The sequence below is a fragment of the Oreochromis niloticus genome, linkage group LG1 (assembly GCF_001858045.2).
Source record: "Oreochromis niloticus isolate F11D_XX linkage group LG1, O_niloticus_UMD_NMBU, whole genome shotgun sequence".
In the NCBI taxonomy this organism is placed as follows: Eukaryota; Metazoa; Chordata; class Actinopteri; order Cichliformes; family Cichlidae; genus Oreochromis; species Oreochromis niloticus.
The window spans coordinates 25,600,307-25,612,447 of record NC_031965.2 but is presented as its reverse complement, the minus strand read 5'-3'; the positions used below and the strand labels follow the sequence as shown (position 1 = coordinate 25,612,447).

General features: G+C 39.8%; 1 protein-coding gene across 1 annotated transcript; it reads left to right on the top strand.

The window, feature by feature from the left end:
* The first annotated feature begins 113 nt into the window (after positions 1-113).
* abcb10 (ATP-binding cassette, sub-family B (MDR/TAP), member 10) lies at positions 114-11,878 on the top strand. Its single transcript, XM_019359543.2, has 14 exons — positions 114-1,092; positions 2,749-2,955; positions 3,795-3,997; positions 6,708-6,842; positions 7,364-7,510; positions 8,166-8,301; positions 8,394-8,489; positions 9,825-10,034; positions 10,125-10,204; positions 10,343-10,523; positions 11,065-11,108; positions 11,268-11,302; positions 11,463-11,521; positions 11,622-11,878. The coding sequence occupies exons 1-14, from the start codon at positions 657-659 to the stop codon at positions 11,813-11,815; spliced, it is 2,163 nt and encodes a 720-aa protein (XP_019215088.1). The 5' UTR covers positions 114-656; the 3' UTR covers positions 11,816-11,878.
* Positions 11,879-12,141: the final 263 nt, after the last annotated feature.

The window sequence follows — 12,141 nt, the reverse complement described above, 5'->3', positions numbered from 1 at the left end:
ACAGAATAGTAAAATGTCTCTTTTAAAAAAAAACGTTTTACACATCTATGTTCTATAAAGGGTGAATTTATGAGATTGCCACCATGTACGAGTGATCTGGGATCGTTTGGTTATGTCTGGGAAAGTTTATATCGTCAGCCATTGAAGTCGGCGTTGAGTTGGAAGAGGTATCGTGTGTACGTGAGACAAATCAGGGTCACCTTTCCTGTTTATAGCTTTCACCCTCTTTGTTAAAGTAGCTCTATCCTATCCAGCGGACTTTCTGTTGGTCAGTCTTCTGCAGCTGGTGTTTTCACTTCACCCGCCTGCCAAACGGACATTTAGCGGCAGATGACAGCGACAGGCGGGGTGTTGGTAGCTGTTCGGTGATAAGAGATAAAGTGGGTAAAAGGTGGCTGTCAGGAGCAGATAAAATTGACAGCAACGGTCTAAAAGCGACAATGTAGCGGTTACAAGCTGTACGGGAGGACACGGTGTGTTGGCAGACCGGCTGGATGTCCAAAAATGTTTCTCCTGGTGGACTTACTGAACCAGAAACACATCGACACCCTCAAAGACTGAGTCCGGAGAAAGAAATACAAAGAGATTTATTTTTAATTTTTGACGGAATCATCAAGTATCATATATTATCTGGTAAATAGCTGTGAAATAGGACGATGTGTCTTTTAATACGCGTGCCAGGCTGCACACACAAAGTGCATCTATCCAGGTTGAAGCTAATGCAGTCTAGGTTGTTATGGCTGGAGCATCGTCCGACCTTCTCAGCTGCCCTCCGGAGGACGAGGCAGTCCACCGGGCTCAAATCCTCACTCCATCCGACCCCGGCATTCCCTGTCTGGGCTGCCAGGCCCTACATGACGGTCCTTCCGCGCAGCCCCCTCATGGGGATCCCTGTGCTCTGCTTACAAAGCCGGACTCTCGCTCGCACACCTGTTGCCTTTGCTAGCTCTTCAGCGGCCTCTACACCCGCACCTGCCGGATCAGTGAAGACCCAGGCAGACACAGAGAGAAGCCAGACCCCCACCACGGTCCCCCTGGAGGATGTTAAAAGAATTTTGAGACTGGCTCACCCGGAAAGAGGGAGACTGGCAGGTAAACTTCATGTGACCTTTTACCTTAAGGTGTAACCATTAACAAAAACTATCAACAGCATAACTGGATCATTAACTTTAGGTGTTTCACTGACAGAGTGAAAAGGATTTCTTATTTTTAAAATGCTTTAAAAGTGTCACTTTTATTGTAATTTTAGAAACCGATGCCTGATACTGCATTTTTGGGAGATCTACGTTGATTTTGCACTTATAATTTAAATATCACTGACTCGCAAAATGTGGACTGCTGTAGGTGATTTACAATCATTTAATTTTTTTAAACATTTGTTTAAATCTGACATGACGTGAATGTATTTTTAAACTTAAAAAAGCAGTTCTAGGGATTTAAAAGAAAAAAGAAAGAAAGAATAGTAAGCTTGAACAGTAGGAAAGACCTCAAATAAAACAGGTGCCCAAAGTAAATGTGTTACTGTGGAATCAGTTCATTTTTTTAGTTATGTTGAGTGCCAAATACATTAATGCATGAAAAACCCCACACTCTTGATCACTGTCTGTGAGCTGTGATGCTACTCTGTGACATGTGCTGCAGAGTCCTAAAGCGTTGTAAACAATGATTTTGGTGCCCAGCTGATCGTGTCTCTATCTGCTTACACACATTATCAGTTACCTTTAGGATATTTGCAGTGTTATCGAAGTTGATCCTTTCCTTCTTTTTTCCTGATGCCCACAAAAACGTGTTAGCCTTCTGCTCAGTTTAAATTTGATGTTTGTTCACAAAATGGGCAGCAATGTCAGAAAATGCACAGATGTCTATTAACCAAGGCAATATAGACTTACTGTCCTAACTACACACAGCTCATTCACGCTTATGTACATAGCTGACACCCTTAGGTCCATTTTAAGCCTGGAAAAACCCTGCTTATGTTGTGTAAATAACTGTGGATTTTTACTATTATTGGTCTGAAAACCTTCAAGCTCCCCTGGAGGTTTTTTGCGTGTCGGGTTAAGTTTCAGAGCTGATGGTGTTCTGGCACACTTCATTTCTTCTCTTCTCTGCATTGATGATGGTACAGGGAAATATGACAGAAAAGAAAATCACAAATCTATTTCTGCTTGCCAAAGCTGACCTCGTACATTAAACAAGAGGTTACTTCCTGTTTCTGTGGAAGTTTATTTGTAGTTTTATCAGATTTTCGTAAGTCCTCCTGTTTCCCAACCCTCATGTCATGTGCATGCAAGCGTAACAATCAGTTGAAGTGAAATGGTGTCTACACTTTTACCATGTTTTTTGTAATCAGTCACAACAGGTCACCTCACTATACTTTACAAAGTAGTCATTGCATTTTCTTTTAGGTTAGGGTAGCATTTCTTTAGGGTTCGCAATTCTTTAGTATCTCTGGCTTACATTAACCTCATCTGATCTCATGTCGAGACTGCAGCTGTACATGTTGAAGTCAAATGGTATTGATTGCCTACTAAAAACCTTTCTTGCTCCTCTTTGCTCTGTTTAAAATATCTGTGACATTAGAAAAACCACCCATAGTAGTTGTGTTGGTATAACTCTTTCAAAGAAGAGGATAAGACTTTGTTTAATAAATTCTAGCCCTGGGTTTTATTCTTCACACATATTTAAAGTGTCACATTTTTGCTTTGGTTTTGATTTTTCTCTCTTTTTTTTTTGTTTTATCCACCACAGCTGCTATAGGCTTCCTGACTGTCTCCAGTGCAGTAACGATGTCAGCTCCCTTCTTCCTGGGCAGAGTGATTGACACCATTTACACCAGTGCATCAGACGCCGAGACGATGACGGCCTCGTTGACGTCGCTGTGTATCATGCTGGCGGGGGTGTTTCTGTGTGGTGGAGCGTGTAATGCCGCCAGAGTCTACCTCATGCAGTCCTCAGGTGAGATTTACTCACCTGACATAAACAAAGACACATAATTGGGTAACTATTAAAAATTAAAAACACTGGACAGCTGAGACTACAGTTAAATTTGAGCTCTCTCCTCATGGTCTGTGCTTAAATCTTCATAGTTCAGGAAAATAATCCAAACAATCAATTAAGGAATTATTTATTTAAGAGATCATTTGCAAAGAGTTGGATCTAAAGGTCAGTCTTACTGTGTGAACTGAAGGCTTTGAAGTGGTTTTGTTACCAGCGGAAAACAGAGAGCCTCATGTCTTGTCCTGTTTATTCATTCAAAAACATAAATGTCACAACTACAAAGTGGTGGTTTTATGGAAAACTTACAAGCTGTAGTTATTCTTGCCAGCCATTATCCCAGCACAGAGACTTCCTGGAGTCTCTACTTCTTTTTCTTTCTCAGCCAAGAGTAACATTAGATTGTTGGGGGGTCGGATGAAGAGCAGGACATCCCAACCTCCTGTCTGGCTGAGGCTGTGTGGCTTCTTTTTGTACTTCTTCCCAAATTCTAAAGACATGTCAGGTTAATATGGAAATCTAAATTGGCTGTAGATGTGAGCATGTGTGTTACAGGATGTACCCAACCTCTCACCCTCTCAACGGATGGATGGACATCAATGAGGGAATCTCCCAAAATGTTATTCTATCTCTTTAGTTAATTAATAATACCTGTAAACATTTAATTTACAATTGGCCAAATACTTACTGAAACAATTAAGAATGAACCAGACTTTTTTCTGGCTTGGCCAAGTGCATGTCATTTTGCACAGCAGCAGTTGCTTTCTCCCTCTCTGATCACGTTTCCCGTCTCTCTGCAGGGCAACAGATTGTTCGTAATCTCCGTGCCTCCATCTTCTCCTCCATTCTCAGACAGGAAGTGGCATTCTTTGACAAGAATAGGACTGGCGAGCTTATAAACCGTCTCTCTGCTGACACGGCTGTGGTGGGCCGCTCAATCACAGACAACTTATCAGATGGGCTGAGAGCCGTTGCCCAGGCAGCTGCTGGTGTCAGCATGATGGTGAGTACATCCCCTCTGAGTGTGTTGCTCTTGTCCCTCAGGTCAGATCTGAACCCTCTATTATTGTTTTTCTTTTTTTTTTAATTCTTTATTTGCGGTTGATATTTACAAGGCAAATTATGGAGCCAGTACGATCTCATATCTTCTGTTGGCTTTTACAGAAATATGAAAGTCTTATGTAATCTATTCTGGGAGAGATGAAATGCACACACAAAGTTATGAAGAATTTTCAGAGCAACTTCGAAGTGATGATATAATATATCTATCCACTCATGAATTGTGGGGGCTTTAAGGAGCAACCAATGTCTTGAGTGAGTGCTTTTTTACAGGCAGAGATCAGAATATCAAATATGTATTCATTAGAGTGTATCAGAGGAGAGCTGCAAAGGTAGATCAGTGTTTCAGCCCTTTGTGAGAAGTGAATTAGTGAATTTCTGCCTCACGGGGCCTCATCAGCCGACATTCCCAGAATATATGCCAGTGATTGGTTTCCTGGAACCCACACAGCCACATTTAGAATCTCCTCCTGCAAAATGGGCTTTCTGTTGTGGTGTGATAAACAAACAAATTAAATATGCCAATTCAAATTCTTTCAATATCTGAGAATGTGTATATTTCCACTGAAATGTAATACATTCAACCAGTTCTCATTTGATATTAAGAAATTGCTCTTTTTTTCCCCCACATTTCTCTTTATTGATTCCATGGTGTGAATGTATTTATTTATTTATTTAATTATTTGGTCAAATGCTTTTTTATAAATTTGAGAGATGTTGCCCTTAGTTGAATCACTTTGGTAAGCATCAAGGAATATTTTCAATATTGGGTCATTAAGATCTATTCTGTGTCTAATGGTGTGTTCAAATATCTGAAAAAGTCCTGTTTTTCAAGGTGACAGACCTTCCTCAAACTTGATCCATTTCATTAGGCTTAACCTCCGCATCACAGGCACACCATTGTGTATTTGTATTTGTAATTTATCCTGTAGTTTGTCTTCTCTTCTTAAAATATCCCAGACTTTCAGCTGAACCTTGATCCATAGATCTGTACATTATTTATAAGTCAGGAAAATCACAATGTGAAAGAAGTATTTTTAACCTTTTAAAAATAGGTTTTAAGTTGCTCAATCATAAATATTTTTTGTTATAAAGTGTCCAAAGACAACAGAGAAATGCAAACGTGTATTTTAAATAATATAAAAAATACTGTACATCTACATGAAGACCAGCTGGGAACCTGGAAAAACCCTGTGAATGAGAGAGGAAGCATAAAAAATTGATGATTAAATAACTGTGTAATGATTACTATGGACATAAATATTATAAAGTCAATGTCCTGGAGCCACAAAGATAATTATCCTTCTCAGAATGGGCCTTTTGAAAAGGCACACACAGCGGTGAAGTATTTTCCTCTTATCAGTGTGACTTCTGGAAGCAAAGAATTGTTGGAAATCTCATCTTCAACCTGAAATGTCACGTAGTTCCTGTTTAAAAAAACCTTCCTTCTATATCTCTCACGCTCTCTCTTACATTAAAGCTCTGTGTTTTAGTTATCGAGCTGCATTGGAGCAGAGCATGTCTGCTTTTGTTTTTTCACTACAAGGAAGTGTCTGATTTGTATTTAGGTTTTTTTTTGTTTGTTTTTTTTGTTTTTTCTGTGTCTGATATGCAGCTTCTCATTTTCTGCTGCATGCTTGTGGCCACAATGCTATTGTTAGACTATAAAACTGTTGTACAGCAGGTTTACCAAAATACTTATTAGCATGAGGAAATGAGTGTGAGGAGCTGCCACGCCTCTGACAAACTGTGCTCATTACTAAAGTCACAAAATGTGTATATGTGAATATAAATCATGTTGAGTTTTGACAGAGAGGTTCCTAATTTGTTGCTTGCTTGCTGGCCTTTTAATAAACTGGTTTATCAACATTTCATTCTACCCATTTTCATACTTTATAAGATTTTCTTCATGGTTTAACCTCTCCCCCCTTTAAAGAAAAGAAAACATGACACATGTTCATGATAAACAACAGGCATTTTTACTTCTTGTAAGGAAGTAAATCTATTTCCATGTGTAGTAAATGCTCAAGGAAATGAATGGAAGTAATTACCGTAATAAGCTGTTAAACTGGGTGGATCACAGACAGCTAATGGAGCTACTGTGATCTGTGATACTAAGTCTTGTGATGTGTCACTGTGACCTCAATGATTTAAATGCTTTCACGCTTAACAACAAAAATGAACTGCTACACCCGGATTTCTGCACAGTGGCTTCTACAGTGGATTCAATCAGATCAAAGCAGCTCGAAAAAAGAGCGAAACTGGCAACTTTTATAAAATTTTAACAAGTTTAAATTTCACTATTTGAAGGAGAAAAGATTTTCTGCCTTGTCAAGTGAGCTATAACCGAGGTTTTAATGTTGTTGATTAACTCGATTAATCTTTTCAGTTGCAATACTGAAACAACGCAAAAATACAATAACATACTTTTGTCTTCTTGTGGTTGGTGTAGATTGTGTATAAGCCCTTGAGGTTTGGTGTGGAGTATTATCGTGACATAGGATGGTAAATAAGCAAAAAATACATTTTCTTTCATGTTTTGCATCTTTATTAAACTCTTAAAGGTCATCAGCCTAGTGTTGTTACTGTGAAGCCATTTCTTATGAACTTCCTTCACCAGAACTTGCTTTTCGCTTCTTTCTCTCTTCTTCTAGTTCTACGTCTCGCCCAGTCTTGCGAGCTTTGTGTTGCTGATTGTTCCTCCTATGGCCGGTCTTGCTGTCATCTATGGCAGATATCTTCGCTCAATCTCCAAGCGCACACAGGACGCACTCGCACAAGCCACACAGGTACGCAAACAGACTGACACCGCATCTGGGTTAAACAACTTGAACTTATATTGCTAGGATTATTGTTATGATTCAGTGTTTTGGTTTTTAAGGGTAGTTATGCAGTGTTTTTGGCCTTTTCACAAAAGATCCCATGTAAGTCCTACAAATAAAGTCTTCAATTCTTCACAAAAATTTCACAAAATAATTTGATAAGTTAAATAATAAAAAGATACAATAAAAGTAAAAATAAGTTGAAAATGTATAATGAAGATAAGCTACAATATAGAGCCATGTAAAAATATGACTATAGTGCATAGCTTAAAAGCTTACTAAGTGTGGTGAATGCAATTCAAAGTGGCATTGAAGGGAGTCAGTATAACTGAGTGTGTTGTGCAGTAGACCCTTAGTTTTGTGTACATGTGATATAAGTGCTTTACTTCCTCAGGTAACTTAATTAAATAGGCAGACAGAGTAAATTTGCTTGTTGATAATTTGATTTTCAATCAATGAAGTCCTAATAAAACCACGTTTGTGTGTAGTTGGCAGAGGAGCGAATCAGCAACATGCGGACAGTCAGAGCTTTCGGCAAGGAGCTGTCAGAAGTCGACAAGTACACACAGAAGACTGACCACGTCCTCAACCTGGCTAAGAAGGAGGCTGTGATGCGGGCGGGTTTCTTTGGAGTGGTGAGTGCGTTTGTGTCCTTTCAGTGATGCAAATCAAATAAGTTAGCAAATGAGGTGTTGCATACAAGCTTCTGCTTTTTGCCTCCATAGTTTGAGCTTGTTACAATCAAGGAGGTGTTGCACCATAATTGCTGTGTGATTCAGTTCTCCATACAATGACAGAGAATATATAAACCAGCCTGTGTGCATTAAAAGTTAAATAAAGCGCAACACAGCATGTCCAGCGTTATAGCCTTTAAACAGTTATATATATATATATTCTATAAAACTTGCACATATGTATTCTCTTTTTATAGCTTGGATTACTCTCCTTCTTTTATGACCGTGATCATGTATAAAACAGTAAATCAACACCATGTGATGCACTGTCAACAATAAACATGCACTGTGTTACCTTTTATTGCAGGGCTGATGAGTTTGTATGTTGTGAGGCACCAGATAAATGTGCAATATTTGTAATAGATATTAAGACAGAGACTGGTGAGAAAACTCAACATTTAGCTCGTTGTGCTGGTTCCCTAATAGATGATTATCAGTGTAATTGAGGAGCAGTGGTCCCAGATGTTATGTTAATTAGATAACGTGTGTGTGTGTGTGTGTGTGTGTGTGTGTGTGTGTGTGTGTGTGTGTGTGCGCGCGCGTGTGTGTATTTCAGACTGGTCTGAGTGGTAACATGATGATCCTGTCGGTGCTCTACAAAGGAGGTCTTCTGATGGCAAGTCAGCACATGACTGTGGGAGAGCTTTCATCCTTCCTCATGTACACCTTTTGGGTGGGCATCAGTATCGCAGGTAAGATGTACATATTCATACACACATATAGGTGTATGTAGCATGTGTGTGTGCAGTTGCTAACAGCACGGTGGTTTTGTGTATTACTTCAGGTCTGAGTTCGTTCTACTCTGAGCTGATGAAGGGTTTTGGAGCCGGGGCCAGGCTCTGGGAGCTGCTGGACAGAAAGCCCGAGTTTCCTCTAAATGGTCAGTAAACACAACATATTGTTATTCTGATTAATACCTGCGCATGTTATGTTAGACTACTACTCACTCCAAGTGTATTTGTATAATGCCTGAGCAAATTTTACCTCTAAAGTCAAGTTCAAGTGAGTCTTGGACTAGGTCCATTAGACCAGAGATGCCACATACAGACCAGTGAAACTCCCCGTTTTGTCAGTGTAAAGAAGTGCAAAACAGTGCATCTCAGTTTTCCTACATTATAAAGTCAGAGTCAGCACGACTCTTTGTGCTTAAATTTTTAAGAAATAAATACAAATAAAAGAAAAGGCTCTGGTAGTTCATAGCCCAGACTGTGCTGTAATTATAAATCATAAAGAAAATGTCTTTTTTTTCTCACTGTGGACCCATGGTCGATAGTGAAAAACAGGAACTTAATTGTTTATATTGTTTATCTATTACCTAATTACATTGGTTCCCTATGAGTGGCCATGGGAAGGTCTTATCGTGTGTGTGTGTGGAAAGAGAGGAGTTGAGATCCTCAGACAAACTGCTGCCTCTTTGGGCCTCGGGTGGTTAACAAAGTGCGGGCCAGCAGGAGAGTGGGGAGGAGGGATGATCAATTTAATGGGACTCTGGTTTGTTTGGGGAGCGGAGCAATAACTGCTCTGAAACCTGAGTACGTGCTCTTAGCCTGGCCACAGAACTCTCGAGTGGTTTTGTTTGTGGCGGCAACTTAATCTAACATCGAACTGATCCAACTACCAGGTCTGGTCATCGAGTTTGAGCTAAACGGCTCCTGTTGTCAGGTGTGCTTTAAAAGCTGGGGCATACTGGAGCAAACAAACTATAGCAACCTGCCTAGTTGTGTTAATGTTTCTCTCACTGTTGTATGAACTGAAAATACAGGTGCCTAATGTATTTACAGTCTCACACCTGCTGTGCTCGCAACTGAGCTTAAAGTCCAGTAAAACTTCTCAGATCAAGAAGCGTCAGAAATGCAAATCCTGACACATTTAGAAATGCTGTCATTTTTCCTTTATGAAATAAATAACCTAAAGCAAGTTTTCAGACTCTTTTCAAACCAGAACTAGAACTGCTAGAGATCCTTTTTTTTTTTTTTAAAAAAGTATGACCTTGTTGCATAGAAGTTATATTAATTTTCAGAACTTTTATTGATAGTTTCAAATTGTTACTATAAAACAAAAGTCGATTTAACGTTTCAAACATCTCTCCCAGAAACATTTATCTCAAATTTACGTGTTTAAATGTAAGATTTCTGTTTAAAACCAGTCTCGAGTCGAGTTTTAAGCTCACTCCTTTGTCTGGTTTAATATAATAAAATCCTCTGCTCCTCCACAGAAGGTAAAATCCTCCCTGCAGACCAGCTGAAAGGCCAGCTTGAGTTCTGTGATGTCTCTTTTGCCTACCCGACACGTAAAGAAGCCCCCATTTTCCAGAATCTGAATCTCTTGGTCCCGGCCGGTAGCATCATGGCTGTGGTGGGGACGAGTGGATCAGGGAAATCATCCATGGTTTCACTTCTTCTCAGGCTGTACGACCCCGATGCTGGTGAGAGCGAGGTCGTTCTGTCCTGTCCGCAGTGACTGTAACACTTAACGCTACTGAAAAAGTGGATTTGAAATGGATGTTTTTGTTCAGGTGTGATCACCATAGACGGTCATGACGTCAGGGATTTAAATCCTTACTGGCTCAGAAGTCAAATTGGAACCGTGAGCCAGGTAATACTTAAATGCTTAACTTGTTTTATACAACAGATATAACGCACACCACACAGTTAAATACGGGACAAGCAACGCATCATGTATTACGGTACATGACCTCTCACGCCTGCTGCACTTTTCGCCTCCCTCCTGCAGGAGCCGGTGCTCTTTTCCTGCTCTATCAGAGAGAATATTGCGTATGGAGCGACGGATCCAGATGCTGTAACCACAGAGGATATCTACAGAGCAGCCAAAGTAGCCAACGCCTATGACTTCATCCAGATGTTTCCTAAAGGCTTTGACACTGTGGTGGGGGAGAAAGGAGTGCTGCTGTCAGGTGAGGAACCGAAGCAACTATTTATGAGCCGACACTACAAAAGGTTTTATTTGTGAGACTTAAATAGGAACTGTTATATCATCTGTCCAATTCCTTAGACATTTATTTGTGCCTTCCCTGTCTGAGTCCAGTGTAGTGCCTTAGACTGCTCTAAATGCTCCCAGTATAAGATAAATTTAAAAAATACATATTTAGCACCATGAATCAAATATTTAAGAGTAAAAATATGGAGCTGAACATGAGCACAATAGACCTCATTTAATTCATTTTAATTACTTGTAATTACTGAGGAAACATGCTCAAAATTCTCATCATGAATGGATGGATTTAAACTTCAAAATCATTTTAGGTTTTAATATTTGATACTACCTGTTCAGAAGCTCTATCTTTAGACTTTAAACTCCTTAAATGGGCGCAGGTTTCTCTTTTGAAAGCTCGCTCTATCAGAGCATCATTTCATTATTTCTTTGTGGGGTTTTTAGCTGCTGTTGATTAACTTGACTCTGACTGTGCACGTAATTACCTTGTGTCTGTTTGTCAGGTGGTCAGAAGCAGAGGATAGCCATAGCCAGAGCTCTACTCAAGGTATAATTGTTTTACTCTTCTATAATCACTGCATTCACCGAAAAACTTCAGTAGATTTAACTTGACCAGAATCTTTTATTCTTTTTCCAGATTTCATTTATGAGTTCCTTTTTTTGTGAAATTGTGTCTTTTAATCATATTTGTTGTTTCTTTCCAAAGAATCCAAAGATCCTGCTTTTAGATGAGGCTACCAGGTGAGAGACGGAGGAATGATTAAAGAATTATAACTCATCATACTTTGTTGATTTGTCATTCTTTGCTCATCTGAACATGAATACGGATTGTAAGTAACCTGTGATAGAAACTTAGTTTAAAGATGGATATTAATTTATTTTAATCTTCATCTTTCTGTAGTGCGCTGGATGCTGAGAATGAGTTTCTTGTCCAGGAGGCTTTGGAGCGTCTGATGGAAGGTACACTTTACCCGCCTTGCTTTCCCTGCCTTTCCTGTTGCGTCACACATACGTAACCACACTTATATTTTATTTCGTGATGTTCCTGTCCTTTTAACAGGGAGGACAGTCGTGATCATCGCTCACCGTCTCTCTACGATCAAGAACGCGGACGCTGTTGCTGTGCTGGACCAGCGGCGCATAGCTGAGTGTGGCCAGCCCACTGAGCTGCTAGGAAACAGGCAAGGACTGTTCAGGAAGCTGATGGAGAAACAGGCGTTTCTACAGGAAGAGCAGCAGCGAGCACTTATCTGATAGGACAGGGAGCACGGATGCGTTAAAGATAGAGAAATCGGGAGGTGAGGTCAGTGTCTGTGATAACCTTTGAACTCCAGTTGAGGGGAAGCCACTGGAAAAGAATCAAGTTTTATTTAAGACTGAAGCTATTCTTTCTGTCTCGTTGCTGAAAAGACTGCCGTACATAGCATCACATGTGGATCACTCAGTACTTTTTGAAAATATCTCATGTTATGCTGGAAAAGGTGAGATTAAGAGAAAGGACTTATAACTACAGTTTTAGGGGAAAAGCTCAAATCCTGTTTTCTATCATTCAGAGGTTCAGGAGGAATTTTGATGAATTT

What these genes read in the sequence shown, in the direction of transcription:
- abcb10 (XM_019359543.2), top strand. Translation starts at nt 657, where the DNA reads ATGTGTCTTTTAATACGCGTGCCAGGCTGCACACACAAAGTGCATCTA. An exon ending in GGAAAGAGGGAGACTGGCAG is followed by an intron (nt 1,093 to 2,748) that starts GTAAACTTCATG and finishes TATCCACCACAG; the next exon opens with CTGCTATAGGCTTCCTGACT. An exon ending in TAGCCAGAGCTCTACTCAAG is followed by an intron (nt 11,109 to 11,267) that starts GTATAATTGTTT and finishes TTCTTTCCAAAG; the next exon opens with AATCCAAAGATCCTGCTTTT.